A 22,085-nucleotide genomic window follows, 5' to 3' on the forward strand; every position below is an offset into this window, starting at 1 on the left:
TGGCCTCCGGCAGGGGTGTCCTTTATCACCGATTCTGTTCATCATATATATGGACAGAATTTCTAGGCACAGCCGGGGGCCGGAGGGGGTCCAGTTTGGGGACCACAGGATCTCATCTCTGCTATTTGCGGATGATGTGGTTCTGTTGGCCCCATCAAACCTGGACCTTCAGCGTGCACTGACACGGTTCACAGCCGAGTGTGAAGCAGCTGGGATGAAGATCAGCACCTCTAAATCCGAGGCCATGGTTCTCGACTGGAAAAAGGTGGCTTGCCCCCTCCAGGTCGGTGGAGTGCCCTTGTCACAGGTGGAGGAGTTCAAGTATCTTGGGGTCTTATTCACGAGTGGGGGAAAGATGGAGCGTGAGATCGACAGGCGGGTCGGTGCAGCGTCTGCAGTTATGCGGACGTTGTATCGGTCCGTCGTGGTGAAGAAGGAGCTGAGCCAAAAAGTGAAGCTCTCGATTTACTGGTCGATCTTCGTTCCTACCCTCACCTATGGTCATGAACTATGGATCATGACCGAAAGAATGAGATCCCAGATACAAGCGGCTGAAATGAGCTTCCTCCGTAGGGTGGCTGGGCGTACCATTAGAGATAGGGGGAGGAGCTCAGTCACCCTTAGAGATAGGGTGAGGAGCTCAGTCACCCTTAGAGATAGGGTGAGGAGCTCAGTCACCCTTAGAGATAGAGTGAGGAGCTCAGTCACCCTTAGAGATAGGGTGAGGAGCTCAGTCACCCTTAGAGATAGGGTGAGGAGCTCAGTCACCCTTAGAGATAGGGTGAGGAGCTCAGTCACCAGGGAGGAGCTCGGAGTAGAGCCGCTGCTCCTCCACATCGAGAGTAGCCAGCTGAGGAGGCTCGGGCATCTATTTCGGATGCCCCCCGGACGCCTCCCGAGGGAGGTGTTCCGGGCATGTCCCTCCGGTAGGAGGCCTCGGGGCAGACCCAGGACACGCTGGAGGGACTATGTCTCTCTATGGCCTGGGAACACCTTGGGGTGCCACCGGAGGAGCTGGAGGAAGAGTCTGGGGCGAGGGAAGTCTGGGCAACTCTGCTCAGACTGCTGCCTCCACGACCCGGCCCCGGATAAGCGGCAGAAAATGGATGGATGGATGGATGAAATGCCAACATGCTCGCAGAAAATTCAGAATGCGTATATTAGTCAACAGCGCAACATTAAAAGCTACTTTCTTGAATGTAGTACAGTATATACAATTTTTGCCTTTTTATCTATATAGCACGTGTAGCCTGAGTATTTATGCCAATAAATTATTGTATATTATACTATTTCTGAATGTATAGTATAGGATCATTTATGGCCACAAATGGTCGTATAATATACAATTGTTACGACTGTGGTCATATTTGTGTGTTTGTCGCAATTATATGTTGCTCCAGTAGCTCCAAGGCTGGGATCTAATAATCATTAATAATATCTTCCATGCAGTATTTTTGATATGAGAAAAATGCAGCAGAGCTCGTGACTTGAACAGTGGGTTATTACAATGTGAAAAATGATAGGTCTCTACTCCAGCATTTTAAAGTTTAGTCTTTTATAAATTACATTGTTTATTTCAAACATGCACAAAATGAAATAAACAAAGTATAACTTGTCAAATCCCACGCCCCTCCATAAATACTAGAATGTTTGTTTTTATTGTATAAAGATGGGTGATATGTACTTCCTCACACTTCTGTAAATATTTAATTAATCTTTTGATGGGACCCTGAAGAGACCCATTTCTTCAGTGTTGTCCCATCGAAAGATATAAATGTTCACAGAAATGTGAGAGGTGTACTCATTTTATTAAGATACCTTATGATTTATATGGCTCAAGTATGTTTATATTATAAATTAGCTTGAGGCCAGTCAGTTAAAAAAAATGCTCTTTTTCTTAAAATGACTTATTATAAGCCAAGATATCAAAGCTATTGTAAAATGTTCGACCATGTGATACATATGATGTACTTTCACTGTTATTTAAACTGTATACACTATGACTTTAATGAATATTACTCCATTTTCCATTTTATCTTTTCTTTTGTCTTATTCAGTATTAGTGACCATAATTCATTAATTATTGTGCTGCTTTGGTTCTTGTTCTGCTGGATCACATAGATTTACACCTGCAGGAATGTCAATAAATATACTACCTTCGCTCTGAGATGTTCACAGTACAGTTGAAGTGAAATATAAAGCAACAATACAAAGGAGAAAACATAAAAAGTCAAAACAATTTTATTGTTCTTTATTCAGTCATGTGTGGCATTCGAAATATCCTTGATAATGTCTTTTGTCAATGATTTCTTTACAAAATGTTCACATCTCCAATATTATAGAAAACAAATTTAAATGGCTCGAAAAGTAATTCATTTTCCGACTCGTCCAGGATTAAATCTTTACATGAGACTTTGTACTGCAGACCAGCCTCGGCCTGTTCCTGCTCCTCCATGTCCAGTACTGAAGGGCCTGTTCCTGCTCCTCCATGTCCAGTACTGAAGGACCTGTTCCTGCTCCTCCATGTCCAGTACTGAAGGGCCTGTTCCTGCTCCTCCATGTCCAGTACTGAAGGGCCTGTTCCTGCTCCTCCATGTCCAGTACTGAAGGGCCTGTTCCTGCTCCTCCATGTCCAGTACTGAAGGGCCTGTTCCTGTTCCTCCATGTCCAGTACTGAAGGGCCTGTTCCTGCTCCTCCATGTCCAGTACTGAAGGACCTGTTCCTGTTCCTCTATGTCCAGTACTGAAGGGCCTGTTCCTGTTCCTCCATGTCCAGTACTGAAGGGCCTGTTCCTGCTCCTCCATGTCCAGTACTGAAGGGCCTGTTCCTGCTCCTCCATGTCCAGTACTGAAGGACCTGTTCCTGTTCCTCTATGTCCAGTACTGAAGGGCCTGTTCCTGTTCCTCCATGTCCAGTACTGAAGGGCCTGTTCCTGCTCCTCCATGTCCAGTACTGAAGGACCTGTTCCTGCTCCTCCATGTCCAGTACTGAAGGCTCTGTTCCTCCTCCCTCATGTCCAGTACTGAAGGGCCTGTTCCTCCTCCCTCATGTCCAGTACTGAAGGGCCTGTTCCTGCTCCTCCATGTCCTGTACTGAAGGGCCTGTTCCTGCTCCTCCATGTCCAGTACTGAAGGGCCTGTTCCTGTTCCTCCATGTCCAGTACTGAAGGTCCTGTTCCTGCTCCTCCATGTCCAGTACTGAAGGCTCTGTTCCTCCTCCCTCATGTCCAGTACTGAAGGGCCTGTTCCTGCTCCCTCATGTCCAGTACTGAAGGGCCTGTTCCTGCTCCTCCATGTCCATTACTGAAGGGCCTGTTCCTGCTCCCTCATGTCCGGAACTGAAGGGCCTGTTCCTGCTCCTTCGTGTCCAGTACTGAAGGGCCTGTTCCTGTCCCTCCATGTCCAGTACTGAAGGGCCTGTTCCTCCTCCTCCATGTCCAGTACTGAAGGGCCTGTTCCTGCTCCTCCATGTCCAGTACTGAAGGGCCTGTTCCGGCTCCTCCATGTCCAGTACTGAAGGCTCTGTTCCTCCTCCCTTATGTCCAGTACTGAAGGGCCTGTTCCTGCTCCAACATGTCCAGTACTGAAGGGCCTGTTCCTCCATGTCCAGTACTGAAGGGCCTGTTCCTGTCCCTCCATGTCCAGTACTGAAGGACCTGTTCCTGTCCCTCCATGTCCAGTACTGAAGGGCCTGTTCCTGCTCCCTCATGTCCGGAACTGAAGGGCTTGTTCCTGCTCCTTCGTGTCCAGTACTGAAGGGCCTGTTCCTGTTCCTCTATGTCCAGTACTGAAGGGCCTGTTCCTGTCCCTCCATGTCCAGTACTGAAGGGCCTGTTCCTGTCCCTCCATGTCCAGTACTGAAGGGCCTGTTCCTCCTCCTCCATGTCCAGTACTGAAGGGCCTGTTCCTGCTCCTCCATGTCCAGTACTGAAGGGCCTGTTCCGGCTCCTCCATGTCCAGTACTGAAGGCTCTGTTCCTCCTCCCTTATGTCCAGTACTGAAGGGCCTGTTCCTGCTCCTCCATGTCCAGTACTGAAGGCTCTGTTCCTCCTCCCTTATGTCCAGTACTGAAGGGCCTGTTCCTGCTCCAACATGTCCAGTTCTGAAGGGCCTGTTCCTGCTCCTCCATGTCCAGGACTGAAGGGCCTGTTCCTCCATGTCCAGTACTGAAGGGCCTGTTCCTGTTCCTCCATGTCCGGTACTGAAGGGCCTGTTCCTGTTCCTCCATGTCCAGTACTGAAGGGCCTGTTCCTGTTCCTCCATGTCCAGTACTGAGGGGCCTGTTCCTGCTCCTCCATGTCCAGTACTGAAGGGCCTGTTCCTGTTCCTCCATGTCCAGTACTGAAGGGCCTGTTCCTGTCCCTCCATGTCCAGTACTGAAGGACCTGTTCCTGTTCCTCCATGTCCAGTACTGAAGGGCCTGTTCCTGTCCCTCCATGTCCACTACTGAAGGACCTGTTCCTGTCCCTCCATGTCCAGTACTGAAGGGCCTGTTCCTGTTCCTCCATGTCCAGTACTGAAGGACCTGTTCCTGTTCCTCCATGTCCAGTACTGAAGGGCCTGTTCCTGTCCCTCCATGTCCAGTACTGAAGGACCTGTTCCTGTCCCTCCATGTCCAGTACTGAAGGGCCTGTTCCTCCTCCCCCATGTCCAGTACTGAAGGGCCTGTTCCTGCTCCTCCATGTCCAGTACTGAAGGGCCTGTTCCTGCTCCTCCATGTCCAGTACTGAAGGGCCTGTTCCTCCATGTCCAGTACTGAAGGGCCTGTTCCTGTTCCTCCATGTCCGGTACTGAAGGGCCTGTTCCTGTCCCTCTATGTCCAGTACTGAAGGACCTGTTCCTCCTCCCTTATGTCCAGTACTGAAGGGCCTGTTCCTGCTCCAACATGTCCAGTACTGAAGGGCCTGTTCCTCCATGTCCAGTACTGAAGGGCCTGTTCCTGTCCCTCCATGTCCAGTACTGAAGGACCTGTTCCTGTCCCTCCATGTCCAGTACTGAAGGGCCTGTTCCTGCTCCTTCGTGTCCAGTACTGAAGGGCCTGTTCCTGTTCCTCTATGTCCAGTACTGAAGGGCCTGTTCCTGTCCCTCCATGTCCAGTACTGAAGGGCCTGTTCCTGTCCCTCCATGTCCAGTACTGAAGGGCCTGTTCCTCCTCCTCCATGTCCAGTACTGAAGGGCCTGTTCCTGCTCCTCCATGTCCAGTACTGAAGGGCCTGTTCCGGCTCCTCCATGTCCAGTACTGAAGGCTCTGTTCCTCCTCCCTTATGTCCAGTACTGAAGGGCCTGTTCCTGCTCCTCCATGTCCAGTACTGAAGGCTCTGTTCCTCCTCCCTTATGTCCAGTACTGAAGGGCCTGTTCCTGCTCCAACATGTCCAGTTCTGAAGGGCCTGTTCCTGCTCCTCCATGTCCAGGACTGAAGGGCCTGTTCCTCCATGTCCAGTACTGAAGGGCCTGTTCCTGTTCCTCCATGTCCGGTACTGAAGGGCCTGTTCCTGTTCCTCCATGTCCAGTACTGAAGGGCCTGTTCCTGTTCCTCCATGTCCAGTACTGAGGGGCCTGTTCCTGCTCCTCCATGTCCAGTACTGAAGGGCCTGTTCCTGTTCCTCCATGTCCAGTACTGAAGGGCCTGTTCCTGTCCCTCCATGTCCAGTACTGAAGGACCTGTTCCTGTTCCTCCATGTCCAGTACTGAAGGGCCTGTTCCTGTCCCTCCATGTCCACTACTGAAGGACCTGTTCCTGTCCCTCCATGTCCAGTACTGAAGGGCCTGTTCCTGTTCCTCCATGTCCAGTACTGAAGGACCTGTTCCTGTTCCTCCATGTCCAGTACTGAAGGGCCTGTTCCTGTCCCTCCATGTCCAGTACTGAAGGACCTGTTCCTGTCCCTCCATGTCCAGTACTGAAGGGCCTGTTCCTCCTCCCCCATGTCCAGTACTGAAGGGCCTGTTCCTGCTCCTCCATGTCCAGTACTGAAGGGCCTGTTCCTGCTCCTCCATGTCCAGTACTGAAGGGCCTGTTCCTCCATGTCCAGTACTGAAGGGCCTGTTCCTGTTCCTCCATGTCCGGTACTGAAGGGCCTGTTCCTGTCCCTCCATGTCCAGTACTGAAGGACCTGTTCCTGTTCCTCCATGTCCAGTACTGAAGGGCTTGTTCCTGTCCCTCCATGTCCAGTACTGAAGGACCTGTTCCTGTCCCTCCATGTCCAGTACTGAAGGACCTGTTCCTGTCCCTCCATGTCCAGTACTGAAGGGCCTGTTCCTGTCCCTCCATGTCCAGTACTGAAGGACCTGTTCCTGTCCCTCCATGTCCAGTACTGAAGGACCTGTTCCTGTCCCTCCATGTCCAGTACTGAAGGGCCTGTTCCTGCTCCTCCATCTACAGTACTGAAGGGCCTGTTCCTGCTTCCTTTATGTCCAGTACTGAAGGGCCTGTTCCTGTCCCTCCATGTCCAGTACTGAAGGGCCTGTTCCTCCTCCCTCATGTCCAGTACTGAAGGGCCTGTTCCTGCTCCTCCATGTCCAGTACTGAAGGGCCTGTTCCTGCTCCTCCATGTCCAGTACTGAAGGGCCTGTTCCTGCTCCTCCATGTCCAGTATTGAAGGGCCTGTTCCTCCATGTCCAGTACTGAAGGGCCTGTTCCTGTTCCTCCATGTCCAGTACTGAAGGGCCTGTTCCTGTCCCTCCAGGTCCAGTACTGAAGGGCCTGTTCCTCCATGTCCAGTACTGAAGGGCCTGTTCCTGCTCCTCCATGTCCAATACTGAAGGACCTGTTCCTGTCCCTCCATGTCCAGTACTGAAGGGCCTGTTCCTGTCCCTCCATGTCCAGTACTGAAGGACCTGTTCCTGTTCCTCCATGTCCAGTACTGAAGGGCCTGTTCCTGCTCCCTCATGTCATGAACTGAAGGGCCTGTTCCTGCTCCCTCGTGTCCAGTACTGAAGGACCTGTTCCTGCTCCTCCATGTCCAATACTGAAGGGCCTGTTCCTGTCCCTCCATGTCCAGTACTGAAGGGCCTGTTCCTGCTCCCTCATGTCCAGAACTGAAGGGCCTGTTCCTCCATGTCCAGTACTGAAGGGCCTGTTCCTGTCCCTCCATGTCCAGTACTGAAGGGCCTGTTCCTGCTCCCTCATGTCCAGAACTGAAGGGCCTGTTCCTCCATGTCCAGTACTGAAGGGCCTGTTCCTGTCCCTCCATGTCCAGTACTGAAGGGCCTGTTCCTGCTCCCTCATGTCCAGAACTGAAGGGCCTGTTCCTCCATGTCCAGTACTGAAGGGCCTGTTCCTGTTCCTCCATGTCCAGTACTGAAGGACCTGTTCCTGCTCCTCCATGTCCAATACTGAAGGGCCTGTTCCTGTCCCTCCATGTCCAGTACTGAAGGGCCTGTTCCTGTCCCTCCATGTCCAGTACTGAAGGGCCTGTTCCTGCTCCTCCATGTCCAGTACTGAAGGGCCTGTTCCTGTTCCTCCATGTCCAGTACTGAAGGGCCTGTTCCTGTTCCTCCATGTCCAGTACTGAAGGCTCTGTTCCTCCTCCCTCATGTCCAGTACTGAAAGGCCTGTTCCTGCTCCTCCATGTCCAGTACTGAAGGGCCTGTTCCTGCCCCTCCATGTCCAGTACTGAAGGGCCTGTTCCTGTCCCTCCATGTCCAGTACTGAAGGACCTGTTCCTGTCCCTCCATGTCCAGTACTGAAGGACCTGTTCCTGTCCCTCCATGTCCAGTACTGAAGGGCCTGTTCCTCCTCCCCCATGTCCAGTACTGAAGGGCCTGTTCCTGCCCCTCCATGTCCAGTACTGAAGGGCCTGTTCCTGTCCCTCCATGTCCAGTACTGAAGGACCTGTTCCTGTCCCTCCATGTCCAGTACTGAAGGGCCTGTTCCTGCTCCTCCATGTCCAGTACTGAAGGGCCTGTTCCTGCTCCTCCATGTCCAGTACTGAAGGGCCTGTTCCTACATGTCCAGTACTGAAGGGCCTGTTCCTGTTCCTCCATGTCCGGTACTGAAGGGCCTGTTCCTGTCCCTCCATGTCCAGTACTGAAGGACCTGTTCCTGTTCCTCCATGTCCAGTACTGAAGGGCCTGTTCCTGTCCCTCCATGTCCAGTACTGAAGGACCTGTTCCTGTCCCTCCATGTCCAGTACTGAAGGACCTGTTCCTGTCCCTCCATGTCCAGTACTGAAGGGCCTGTTCCTGCTCCTCATGTCCAGTACTGAAGGGCCTGTTCCTGCTCCTCCATCTACAGTACTGAAGGGCCTGTTCCTGCTTCCTTTATGTCCAGTACTGAAGGGCCTGTTCCTGTCCCTCCATGTCCAGTACTGAAGGGCCTGTTCCTGCTCCTCCATGTCCAGTACTGAAGGACCTGTTCCTGCTCCTCCATGTCCAGTACTGAAGGCTCTGTTCCTCCTCCCTCATGTCCAGTACTGAAGGGCCTGTTCCTCCTCCCTCATGCCCAGTACTGAAAGGCCTGTTCCTGCTCCTCCATGTCCAGTACTGAAGGGCCTGTTCCTGTTCCTCCATGTCCAGTACTGAAGGGCCTGTTCCTGCTCCTCCATGTCCAGTACTGAAGGACCTGTTCCTGTCCCTCCATGTCCAGTACTGAAGGGCCTGTTCCTGCTCCTCCATGTCCAGTACTGAAGGGCCTGTTCCTGTTCCTCCATGTCCAGTACTGAAGGGCCTGTTCCTGTTCCTCCATGTCCAGTACTGAAGGCTCTGTTCCTCCTCCCTCATGTCCAGTACTGAAGGGCCTGTTCCTCCTCCCTCATGCCCAGTACTGAAAGGCCTGTTCCTGCTCCTCCATGTCCAGTACTGAAGGGCCTGTTCCTGTCCCTCCATGTCCAGTACTGAAGGGCCTGTTCCTGCTCCTCCATGTCCAGTACTGAAGGGCCTGTTCCTGTTCCTCCATGTCCAGTACTGAAGGGCCTGTTCCTGTTCCTCCATGTCCGGTACTGAAGGGCCTGTTCCTGTCCCTCCATGTCCAGTACTGAAGGACCTGTTCCTGTTCCTCCATGTCCAGTACTGAAGGGCCTGTTCCTGTCCCTCCATGTCCAGTCCTGAAGGACCTGTTCCTGTCCCTCCATGTCCAGTACTGAAGGGCCTGTTCCTGCTCCTCCATGTCCAGTACTGAAGGGCCTGTTCCTCCATGTCCAGTACTGAAGGGCCTGTTCCTGTTCCTCCATGTCCGGTACTGAAGGGCCTGTTCCTGCTCCTCATATCCAGTACTGAAGGCTCTGTTCCTGCTTCCTTTATGTCCAGTACTGAAGGGCCTGTTCCTGTTCCTCCATGTCCAGTACTGAAGGGCCTGTTCCTGCTTCCTTTATGTCCAGTACTGAAGGGCCTGTTCCTGTCCCTCCATGTCCAGTACTGAAGGGCCTGTTCCTCCTCCCTCATGTCCAGTACTGAAGGGCCTGTTCCTCTTCCCTCATGTCCAGTACTGAAGGGCCTGTTCCTGCTCCTCCATGTCCAGTACTGAAGGGCCTGTTCCTGCTCCTCCATGTCCAGTACTGAAGGGCCTGTTCCTCCATGTCCAGTACTGAAGGGCCTGTTCATGTTCCTCCATGTCCAGTACTGAAGGGCCTGTTCCTGCTCCTCCATGTCCAATACTGAAGGACCTGTTCCTGTCCCTCCATGTCCAGTACTGAAGGGCCTGTTCCTGCTCCCTCATGTCCAGAACTGAAGGGCCTGTTCCTCCATGTCCAGTACTGAAGGGCCTGTTCCTGTTCCTCCATGTCCAGTACTGAAGGACCTGTTCCTGCTCCTCCATGTCCAATACTGAAGGGCCTGTTCCTGTCCCTCCATGTCCAGTACTGAAGGGCCTGTTCATGTCCCTCCATGTCCAGTACTGAAGGGCCTGTTCCTGCTCCTCCATGTCCAGTACTGAAGGGCCTGTTCATGTTCCTCCATGTCCAGTACTGAAGGGCCTGTTCCTGCTCCTCCATGTCCAGTACTGAAGGGCCTGTTCCTGCTCCTCCATGTCCAGTACTGAAGGGCCTGTTCCTGCTCCTCCATGTCCAGTACTGAAGGGCCTGTTCCTGCTCCTCCATGTCCAGTACTGAAGGGCCTGTTCCTGCTCCTCCAAGTCCAGTACTGAAGGGCCTGTTCCTGTTCCTCCATGTCCAGTACTGAAGGGCCTGTTCCTGCTCCTCCACGTCCAGTACTGAAGGGCCTGTTCCTGCTCCTCCATGTCCAGTACTGAAGGGCCTGTTCCTGCTCCTCCATGTCCAGTACTGAAGGACCTGTTCCTGTTCCTCCATGTCCAGTACTGAAGGGCCTGTTCCTGCTCCTCCATGTCCAGTACTGAAGGGCCTGTTCCTGTCCCTCCATGTCCAGTACTGAAGGGCCTGTTCCTGCTCCTCCATGTCCAGTACTGAAGGGCCTGTTCCTCCATGTCCAGTACTGAAGGGCCTGTTCCTGTTCCTCCATGTCCGGTACTGAAGGGCCTGTTCCTGTCCCTCCATGTCCAGTACTGAAGGACCTGTTCCTGTTCCTCCATGTCCAGTACTGAAGGGCCTGTTCCTGTCCCTCCATGTCCAGTACTGAAGGACCTGTTCCTGTCCCTCCATGTCCAGTACTGAAGGGCCTGTTCCTGTTCCTCCATGTCCAGTACTGAAGGACCTGTTCCTGTTCCTCCATGTCCAGCACTGAAGGGCCTGTTCCTGTCCCTCCATGTCCAGTACTGAAGGACCTGTTCCTGTCCCTCCATGTCCAGTACTGAAGGGCCTGTTCCTGCTCCTCCATGTCCAGTACTGAAGGGCCTGTTCCTGTTCCTCCATGTCCGGTACTGAAGGGCCTGTTCCTGTCCCTCCATGTCCAGTACTGAAGGACCTGTTCCTGTTCCTCCATGTCCAGTACTGAAGGACCTGTTCCTGCTCCTCCATGTCCAGTACTGAAGGGCCTGTTCCTGCTCCCTCATGTCCAGAACTGAAGGGCCTGTTCCTCCATGTCCAGTACTGAAGGGCCTGTTCCTGTCCCTCCATGTCCAGTACTGAAGGGCCTGTTCCTGCTCCCTCATGTCTAGAACTGAAGGGCCTGTTCCTCCATGTCCAGTACTGAAGGGCCTGTTCCTGTTCCTCCATGTCCAGTACTGAAGGACCTGTTCCTGCTCCTCCATGTCCAATACTGAAGGGCCTGTTCCTGTCCCTCCATGTCCAGTACTGAAGGGCCTGTTCCTGTCCCTCCATGTCCAGTACTGAAGGGCCTGTTCCTGCTCCTCCATGTCCAGTACTGAAGGGCCTGTTCCTGTTCCTCCATGTCCAGTACTGAAGGGCCTGTTCCTGTTCCTCCATGTCCAGTACTGAAGGCTCTGTTCCTCCTCCCTCATGTCCAGTACTGAAGGGCCTGTTCCTCCTCCCTCATGCCCAGTACTGAAAGGCCTGTTCCTGCTCCTCCATGTCCAGTACTGAAGGGCCTGTTCCTGCCCCTCCATGTCCAGTACTGAAGGGCCTGTTCCTGTCCCTCCATGTCCAGTACTGAAGGGCCTGTTCCTGCTCCTCCATGTCCAGTACTGAAGGGCCTGTTCCTCCATGTCCAGTACTGAAGGGCCTGTTCCTGTTCCTCCATGTCCGGTACTGAAGGGCCTGTTCCTGTCCCTCCATGTCCAGTACTGAAGGACCTGTTCCTGTTCCTCCATGTCCAGTACTGAAGGGCCTGTTCCTGTCCCTCCATGTCCAGTACTGAAGGGCCTGTTCCTGCTCCTCCATGTCCAGTACTGAAGGGCCTGTTCCTCCATGTCCAGTACTGAAGGGCCTGTTCCTGTTCCTCCATGTCCGGTACTGAAGGGCCTGTTCCTGCTCCTCATCTCCAGTACTGAAGGGCCTGTTCCTGCTTCCTTTATGTCCAGTACTGAAGGGCCTGTTCCTGTCCCTCCATGTCCAGTACTGAAGGGCCTGTTCCTCCTCCCTCATGTCCAGTACTGAAGGGCCTGTTCCTCCTCCCTCATGTCCAGTACTGAAGGGCCTGTTCCTGCTCCTCCATGTCCAGTACTGAAGGGCCTGTTCCTGCTCCTCCATGTCCAGTACTGAAGGGCCTGTTCCTCCATGTCCAGTACTGAAGGGCCTGTTCCTGCTCCTCCATGTCCAGTACTGAAGGGCCTGTTCCTCCATGTCCAGTACTGAAGGGCCTGTTCCTGCTCCTCCATGTCCAATACTGAAGGACCTGTTCCTGTCCCTCCATGTCCAGTATTGAAGGGCCTGTTCCTGCTCCCTCATGTCCAGAACTGAAGGGCCTGTTCCTCCATGTCCAGTACTGAAGGGCCTGTTCCTGTTCCTCCATGTCCAGTACTGAAGGACCTGTTCCTGCTCCTCCATGTCCAATACTGAAGGGCCTGTTCCTGTCCCTCCATGTCCAGTACTGAAGGGCCTGTTCATGTCCCTCCATGTCCAGTACTGAAGGGCCTGTTCCTGCTCCTCCATGTCCAGTACTGAAGGGCCTGTTCATGTTCCTCCATGTCCAGTACTGAAGGGCCTGTTCCTCCTCCCTCATGTCCAGTACTGAAGGGCCTGTTCCTGCTCCTCCATGTCCAGTACTGAAGGGCCTGTTCCTGCTCCTCCATGTCCAGTACTGAAGGGCCTGTTCCTGCTCCTCCATGTCCAGTACTGAAGGGCCTGTTCCTGCTCCTCCATGTCCAGTACTGAAGGGCCTGTTCCTCCATGTCCAGTACTGAAGGGCCTGTTCCTGCTCCTCCATGTCCAATACTGAAGGACCTGTTCCTGTCCCTCCATGTCCAGTACTGAAGGGCCTGTTCCTCCATGTCCAGAACTGAAGGGCCTGTTCCTGTTCCTCCATGTCCAGAACTGAAGGGCCTGTTCATGTTCCTCCATGTCCAGTACTGAAGGGCCTGTTCCTGCTCCTCCATGTCCAGTACTGAAGGGCCTGTTCCTGCTCCTCCATGTCCAGTACTGAAGGGCCTGTTCCTGCTCCTCCATGTCCAGTACTGAAGGGCCTGTTCCTGCTCCTCCATGTCCAGTACTGAAGGGCCTGTTCCTGCTCCTCCATGTCCAGTACTGAAGGGCCTGTTCCTGTTCCTCCATGTCCCGTACTAAAGGGCCTGTTCCTGCTCCTCCATGTCCAGTACTGAAGGGCCTGTTCCTGCTCCTCCATGTCCAGTACTGAAGGGCCTGTTCCTGTTCCTCCATGTCCAGTACTGAAGGCTCTGTTCCTCCTCCCTCATGTCCAGTACTGAAAGGCCTGTTCCTGTTCCTCCATGTCCAGTACTGAAGGACCTGTTCCTGTTCCTCCATGTCCAGTACTGAAGGGCCTGTTCCTGCTCCTCCATGTCCAGTACTGAAGGGCCTGTTCCTGTCCCTCCATGTCCAGTACTGAAGGGCCTGTTCCTGCTCCTCCATGTCCAGTACTGAAGGGCCTGTTCCTCCATGTCCAGTACTGAAGGGCCTGTTCCTGTTCCTCCATGTCCGGTACTGAAGGGCCTGTTCCTGTCCCTCCATGTCCAGTACTGAAGGACCTGTTCCTGTTCCTCCATGTCCAGTACTGAAGGGCCTGTTCCTGTCCCTCCATGTCCAGTACTGAAGGACCTGTTCCTGTCCCTCCATGTCCAGTACTGAAGGGCCTGTTCCTGTTCCTCCATGTCCAGTACTGAAGGACCTGTTCCTGTTCCTCCATGTCCAGTACTGAAGGGCCTGTTCCTGTCCCTCCATGTCCAGTACTGAAGGACTTGTTCCTGTCCCTCCATGTCCAGTACTGAAGGGCCTGTTCCTGCTCCTCCATGTCCAGTACTGAAGGGCCTGTTCCTGTTCCTCCATGTCCGGTACTGAAGGGCCTGTTCCTGTCCCTCCATGTCCAGTACTGAAGGACCTGTTCCTGTTCCTCCATGTCCAGTACTGAAGGGCCTGTTACGGTCCCTCCATGTCCAGTACTGAAGGACCTGTTCCTGTCCCTCCATGTCCAGTACTGAAGGGCCTGTTCCTGCTCCTCATCTCCAGTACTGACGGGCCTGTTCCTGCTTCCTTTATGTCCAGTACTGAAGGACCTGTTCCTGTTCCTCCATGTCCAGTACTGAAGGGCCTGTTCCTGTTCCTCCATGTCCAGTACTGAAGGACCTGTTCCTGTTCCTCCATGTCCAGTACTGAATGACCTGTTCCTGTTCCTCCATGTCCAGTACTGAAGGGCCTGTTCCTCCTCCCTCATGTCCAGTACTGAAGGGCCTGTTCCTCCTCCCTCATGTCCAGTACTGAAGGGCCTGTTCCTGCTCCTCCATGTCCAGTACTGAAGGGCCTGTTCCTGCTCCTCCATGTCCAGTACTGAAGGGCCTGTTCCTCCATGTCCAGCACTGAAGGGCCTGTTCCTGTTCCTCCATGTCCAGTACTGAAGGGCCTGTTCCTCCTCCCTCATGTCCAGTACTGAAGGGCCTGTTCCTCCATGTCCAGTACTGAAGGGCCTGTTCCTCCTCCCTCATGTCCAGTACTGAAGGGCCTGTTCCTCCTCCCTCATGTCCAGTACTGAAGGGCCTGTTCCTCCATGTCCAGTACTGAAGGGCCTGTTCCTGTTCCTCCATGTCCAGTACTGAAGGGCCTGTTCCTCCTCCCTCATGTCCAGTACTGAAGGGCCTGTTCCTGTCCCTCCATGTCCAGTACTGAAGGACCTGTTCCTGTCCCTCCATGTCCAGTACTGAAGGGCCTGTTCCTGTTCCTCCATGTCCAGTACTGAAGGGCCTGTTCCTGTTCCTCCATGTCCAGTACTGAAGGGCCTGTTCCTCCATGTCCAGTACTGAAGGGCCTGTTCCTGTTCCTCCATGTCCGGTACTGAAGGGCCTGTTCCTGTCCCTCCATGTCCAGTACTGAAGGACCTGTTCCTGTTCCTCCATGTCCAGTACTGAAGTGCCTGTTCCGGTCCCTCCATGTCCAGCACTGAAGGACCTGTTCCTGTCCCTCCATGTCCAGTACTGAAGGGCCTGTTCCTGCTCCTCATCTCCAGTACTGAAGGGCCTGTTCCTGCTTCCTTTATGTCCAGTACTGAAGGACCTGTTCCTGTTCCTCCATGTCCAGTACTGAAGGGCCTGTTCCTGTTCCTCCATGTCCAGTACTGAAGGACCTGTTCCTGTTCCTCCATGTCCAGTACTGAAGGGGCCTGTTCCTGTCCCTCCATGTCCAGTACTGAAGGGCCTGTTCCTGCTCCTCCATGTCCAGTACTGAAGGGCCTGTTCCTCCTCCCTCATGTCCAGTACTGAAGGGCCTGTTCCTGCTCCTCCATGTCCAGTACTGAAGGGCCTGTTCCTGCTCCTCCATGTCCAGTACTGAAGGGCCTGTTCCTGCTCCTCCATGTCCAGTACTGAAGGGCCTGTTCCTCCATGTCCAGTACTGAAGGGCCTGTTCCTGCTCCTCCATGTCCAATACTGAAGGACCTGTTCCTGTCCCTCCATGTCCAGTACTGAAGGGCCTGTTCCTCCATGTCCAGAACTGAAGGGCCTGTTCCTGTTCCTCCATGTCCAGTACTGAAGGGCCTGTTCCTCCATGTCACATAGAATAGAGAAGAGTAAATGTACTGCAGTATTTAGAACAGAGAAGAGTAAATGTACTGCAGTATGTAGAATAGACAAGAGTAAATGTACTGCAGTATTTAGAACAGAGAAGAGTAAATGTACTGCAGTATTTAGAACAGACAAGAGTAAATGTACTGCAGTATTTAGAATAGACAAGAGTAAATGTACTGCAGTATTTAGAACAGACAAGAGTAAATGTACTGCAGTATTTAGAACAGAGAAGAGTAAATGTACTGCAGTATTTAGAACAGACAAGAGTAAATGTACTGCAGTATTTAGAATAGAGAAGAGTAAATGTACTGCAGTATTTAGAACAGACAAGAGTAAATGTACTGCAGTATTTAGAATAGAGAAGAGTAAATGTACTGCAGTATTTAGAATAGACAAGAGTAAATGTACTGCAGTATTTAGAACAGACAAGAGTAAATGTACTGCAGTATTTAGAACAGACAAGAGTAAATGTACTGCAGTATTTAGAACAGACAAGAGTAAATGTACTGCAGTATTTAGAATAGAGAAGAGTAAATGTACTGCAGTATTTAGAATAGAGAAGAGTAAATGTACTGCAGTATTTAGAACAGACAACAGTAAATGTACTGCAGTATTTAGAACAGACAAGAGTAAATGTACTGCAGTATTTAGAACAGACAAGAGTAAATGTACTGCAGTATTTAGAATAGAGAAGAGTAAATGTACTGCAGTATTTAGAATAGACAAGAGTAAATGTACTGCAGTATTTAGAACAGAGAAGAGTAAATGTACTGCAGTATTTAGAACAGAGAAGAGTAAATGTACTGCAGTATATAGAACAGAGAAGAGTAAATGTACTGCAGTATTTAGAATAGACAAGAGTAAATGTACTGCAGTATTTAGAACAGAGAAGAGTAAATGTACTGCAGTATTTAGAATAGACAAGAGTAAATGTACTGCAGTATTTAGAACAGACAAGAGTAAATGTACTGCAGTATTTAGAACAGAGAAGAGTAAATGTACTGCAGTATTTAGAACAGAGAAGAGTAAATGTACTGCAGTATATAGAATAGACAAGAGTAAATGTACTGCAGTATTTAGAACAGAGAAGAGTAAATGTACTGCAGTATTTAGAACAGAGAAGAGTAAATGTACTGCAGTATGTAGAATAGACAAGAGTAAATGTACTGCAGTATTGAGAACAGAGAAGAGTAAATGTACTGCAGTATTTAGAACAGACAAGAGTAAATGTACTGCAGTATTTAGAACAGACAAGAGTAAATGTACTGCAGTATTTAGAATAGACAAGAGTAAATGTACTGCAGTATTTAGAACAGACAAGAGTAAATGTACTGCAGTATTTAGAATAGACAAGAGTAAATGTACTGCAGTATTTAGAACAGACAAGAGTAAATGTACTGCAGTATTTAGAACAGACAAGAGTAAATGTACTGCAGTATTTAGAACAGACAAGAGTAAATGTACTGCAGTATTTAGAATAGACAAGAGTAAATGTACTGCAGTATTTAGAATAGAGAAGAGTAAATGTACTGCAGTATTTAGAATAGAAAAGAGTAAATGTACTGCAGTATTTAGAATAGACAAGAGTAAATGTACTGCAGTATTTAGAACAGACAAGAGTAAATGTACTGCAGTATTTAGAACAGAGAAGAGTAAATGTACTGCAGTATTTAGAACAGAGAAGAGTAAATTACTGCAGTATTTAGAATAGACAAGAGTAAATGTACTGCAGTATTTATAACAGAGAAGAGTAAATGTACTGCAGTATTTAGAATAGACAAGAGTAAATGTACTGCAGTATTTAGAATAGAGAAGAGTAAATGTACTGCAGTATTTAGAATAGAGAAGAGTAAATGTACTGCAGTATTTAGAACAGAGAAGAGTAAATGTACTGCAGTATTTAGAACAGAGAAGAGTAAATGTACTGCAGTATTTAGAACAGAGAAGAGTAAATGTACTGCAGTATTTAGAACAGAGAAGAGTAAATGTACTGCAGTATTTAGAACAGAGAAGAGTAAATGTACTGCAGTATTTAGAATAGACAAGAGTAAATGTACTGCAGTATTTAGAACAGAGAAGAGTAAATGTACTGCAGTATTTAGAATAGAGAAGAGTAAATGTACTGCAGTATTTAGAATAGAGAAGAGTAAATGTACTGCAGTATTTAGAATAGAGAAGAGTAAATGTACTGCAGTATTTAGAACAGAGAAGAGTAAATGTACTGCAGTATTTAGAATAGACAAGAGTAAATGTACTGCAGTATTTAGAACAGAGAAGAGTAAATGTACTGCAGTATTTAGAACAGACAAGAGTAAATGTACTGCAGTATTTAGAACAGACAAGAGTAAATGTACTGCAGTATTTAGAATAGAGAAGAGTAAATGTACTGCAGTATTTAGAATAGACAAGAGTAAATGTACTGCAGTATTTAGAACAGACAAGAGTAAATGTACTGCAGTATTTAGAATAGACAAGAGTAAATGTACTGCAGTATTTAGAACAGACAAGAGTAAATGTACTGCAGTATTTAGAATAGAGAAGAGTAAATGTACTGCAGTATTTAGAATAGACAAGAGTAAATGTACTGCAGTATTTAGAACAGACAAGAGTAAATGTACTGCAGTATTTAGAACAGAGAAGAGTAAATGTACTGCAGTATTTAGAACAGACAAGAGTAAATGTACTGCAGTATTTAGAACAGACAAGAGTAAATGTACTGCAGTATTTAGAATAGAGAAGAGTAAATGTACTGCAGTATTTAGAATAGAGAAGAGTAAATGTACTGCAGTATTTAGAATAGAGAAGAGTAAATGTACTGCAGTATTTAGAACAGACAAGAGTAAATGTACTGCAGTATTTAGAATAGACAAGAGTAAATGTATTGCAGTATTTAGAACAGACAAGAGTAAATGTACTGCAGTATTTAGAACAGAGAAGAGTAAATGTACTGCAGTATTTAGAACAGACAAGAGTAAATGTACTGCAGTATTTAGAACAGACAAGAGTAAATGTACTGCAGTATTTAGAATAGACAAGAGTAAATGTACTGCAGTATTTAGAATAGAGAAGAGTAAATGTACTGCAGTATTTAGAACAGAGAAGAGTAAATGTACTGCAGTATTTAGAACAGAGAAGAGTAAATGTACTGCAGTATTTAGAACAGAGAAGAGTAAATGTACTGCAGTATTTAGAATAGACAAGAGTAAATGTACTGCAGTATTTAGAACAGAGAAGAGTAAATGTACTGCAGTATTGAGAACAGAGAAGAGTAAATGTACTGCAGTATTTAGAACAGAGAAGAGTAAATGTACTGCAGTATTTAGAACAGAGAAGAGTGAATGTACTGTAGTATTTAGAATAGACAAGAGTAAATGTACTGCAGTATTTAGAACAGAGAAGAGTAAATGTACTGCAGTATTTAGAACAGAGAAGAGTAAATGTACTACAGTATTTAGAACAGAGAAGAGTAAATGTACTGCAGTATTTAGAATAGAGAAGAGTAAATGTACTGCAGTATTTAGAACAGAGAAGAGTAAATGTACTGCAGTATTTAGAACAGAGAAGAGTAAATGTACTGCAGTATTTAGAATAAACAAGAGTAAATGTACTGCAGTATTTAGAACAGAGAAGAGTAAATGTACTGCAGTATTTAGAATAGAGAAGAGTAAATGTACTGCAGTATTGAGAACAGAGAAGAGTAAATGTACTGCAGTATTTAGAATAGACAAGAGTAAATGTACTGCAGTATTTAGAATAGAGAAGAGTAAATGTACTACAGTATTTAGAACAGAGAAGAGTGAATGTACTGCAGTATTTAGAACAGAGAAGAGTAAATGTACTGCAGTATTTAGAACAGAGAAGAGTAAATGTACTGCAGTATTTAGAACAGACAAGAGTAAATGTACTGCAGTATTTAGAACAGAGAAGAGTAAATGTACTACAGTATTTAGAATAGAGAAGAGTAAATGTACTGCAGTATTTAGAATAGACAAGAGTAAATGTACTGCAGTATTTAGAACAGAGAAGAGTAAATGTACTGCAGTATTTAGAACAGAGAAGAGTAAATGTACTACAGTATTTAGAACAGAGAAGAGTAAATGTACTGCAGTATTTAGAATAGAGAAGAGTAAATGTACTGCAGTATTTAGAACAGAGAAGAGTAAATGTACTGCAGTATTTAGAATAAACAAGAGTAAATGTACTGCAGTATTTAGAACAGAGAAGAGTAAATGTACTGCAGTATTTAGAATAGAGAAGAGTAAATGTACTGCAGTATTGAGAACAGAGAAGAGTAAATGTACTGCAGTATTTAGAATAGACAAGAGTAAATGTACTGCAGTATTTAGAATAGAGAAGAGTAAATGTACTACAGTATTTAGAACAGAGAAGAGTGAATGTACTGCAGTATTTAGAACAGAGAAGAGTAAATGTACTGCAGTATTTAGAACAGAGAAGAGTAAATGTACTGCAGTATTTAGAACAGACAAGAGTAAATGTACTGCAGTATTTAGAACAGAGAAGAGTAAATGTACTACAGTATTTAGAATAGAGAAGAGTAAATGTACTGCAGTATTTAGAATAGACAAGAGTAAATGTACTGCAGTATTTAGAACAGAGAAGAGTAAATGTACTGCAGTATTTAGAATAGAGAAGAGTAAATGTACTGCAGTATTTAGAACAGAGAAGAGTAAATGTACTGCAGTATTTAGAACAGAGAAGAGTAAATGTACTGCAGTATTTAGAACAGAGAAGAAGGGTAGATGAGACACTATGTCGTCCTGAAGGGAAGGAAACATGACAAATAGAATGAAAGCTGATTCAGGAGGTCTGAAATAATTCTGCCTCATGTCATTGTCAATAATTCCTCACCAGTAACATTATTGCCTCAAATAGCAACGTTTTAATTTCTTTCCAGAAATGTTTGTAGTTCTTCCATCTGAGCCTGGAGATCAGAGGCTGTTTTTATGATGAGACATTGAATTAAATTGTTCAAAATGTGGCTACATCCTCTTCTATATGTGTAAGGTTTTCTTTATTTATGAGAATCAGATCATTTATCTAATTGAAAAGTGATTCAGCATTCTCTTAAGAAGATGCATAGAGGTTGATAAAGAAACTCAAAACCTCCATTATACTTTTTGTTCAAAGTATTGTTCCCCGTTCAATACGAGTGAATTTTCTTTCTCGGCTGTGTTTTTATAAATTGAATATGGAATATGATGGGGGGTGGGGTTCTCTCTCTTCAGTCCACTTGGCTCTGGACCTTATAAATACTCTGAGCTTTATTCACATTATATCTACCTGGATGTTCCTCCAGTGTTCTTGTGCTTCTTCAAACTGAACATGATCCATGAAACCGTGACGTAAGTTAAGCCACTTACGTCAGTTGTATTTTTAAATATGGCGGCGACCACATACACGTATGGCGGCGGCCACAAACAAGTATGTCGGCGACCACAAACTAGTATGTCGGTGCCCGTAAGCCACCATTATTTGATATCGCACTGGCGAGGTTTCAATTCTGGAGGAGCACGGTTGCATTCCGGATCATGTTCTCTTGCCTCCCACCGACAGTGGTGCTATGATTGTGCCTTGGAACAAAACATGGCGACGACCTGCAGGAAGCGGCCATATTCCATGTAGTACTGCCACCGACAGTGGCGCTGTGGTGGTGATTCTGATCAAAATAGCAAAACAAAATGGCAGCGATCATAAGGAAGCGGACATATTGTCGGCCATCTTGGATTCCCCAATGACGGCCTCTCGAACCAGCGTATACGCTGGGCAACAACAACACACTTCCGCCCCGAACTACAAAATAAAGTCCCCCACCACCACACACTAACTTAGTGAATTATGACTTTAGCTGATCACCACACTATTTTCCTCCACATGCACCAACTTCATCTATGTGCTCTGAAGCACTAAGTGCAGACGTCTGCATTCTGCGCAACTGTCTGCGCTATTTTCATCCATGTTCACTAATTTAAGCTACGTGCACTGAATCCATCTGCATACACCAATTCTACTTGTGTGCATTAATTCCATGGGTGTGCACCATTTCAAACTGTGTGCACCAACTTCAGATGCACTGACTACATTGAGATGTATGCACTAATTCTACCTATGAGCTCTTTAATCTGTGGACACTGTTTCCAGCGTTATGCAATATTTCCAGCTTTATGCAGTTTTCATCTTCTTGCTCAGTATCTTGCTTTTCCTACTCATACATTGTCTTTCTCATTAATTTACACATAATCTGTGTAAAACTCGTTATTGTAAAGTGTCTCTCAGTCAAACTAATCTAATTGTAAATGTAAATAAAGCAACTTGAACCTGAAAACCACGGAGGAAGACATTGTGAACAGTCAGGATTGGAACACCTGGAGGATTTTAGTTCTTGTTAAAGTAACCGTACATCCTGCTCTTAGGTGTGGATCAGAGTTCAATGACGTGAATGAACAATCCAGCTCTGATATGGTGGTTTAACCATCAAATGTGGACCCACCTCCTCCTCCTTCTTGCGTTTGGCCTCCTCTTTAGCCGGATCTGGGAAGGGAATGTCCAGCGGAACCTTCAGAGACGCCAAATCCTCGTCGCTGAAAGAGGTCT

At 48.0% G+C, this 22,085-nt stretch overlaps 1 protein-coding gene across 1 annotated transcript in view; it reads right to left on the reverse strand.

Annotated features, from left to right (window-relative positions):
* Nucleotides 1–22,085, reverse strand: part of psme1 (proteasome activator subunit 1) — a 46,612-nt gene that overhangs the window by 9,432 nt on the left and 15,095 nt on the right. The window contains exon 4 of the mRNA XM_080522306.1: nt 21,982–22,083. Coding sequence (XP_080378432.1) covers nt 21,982–22,083 — 102 coding nt within the window. The remainder of the gene's footprint in view (nt 1–21,981; nt 22,084–22,085) is intronic.

The sequence above is a fragment of the Blennius ocellaris genome (genome assembly GCF_963422515.1).
Source record: "Blennius ocellaris genome assembly, contig: SCAFFOLD_89, whole genome shotgun sequence".
Lineage (NCBI taxonomy): Eukaryota > Metazoa > Chordata > Actinopteri > Blenniiformes > Blenniidae > Blennius > Blennius ocellaris.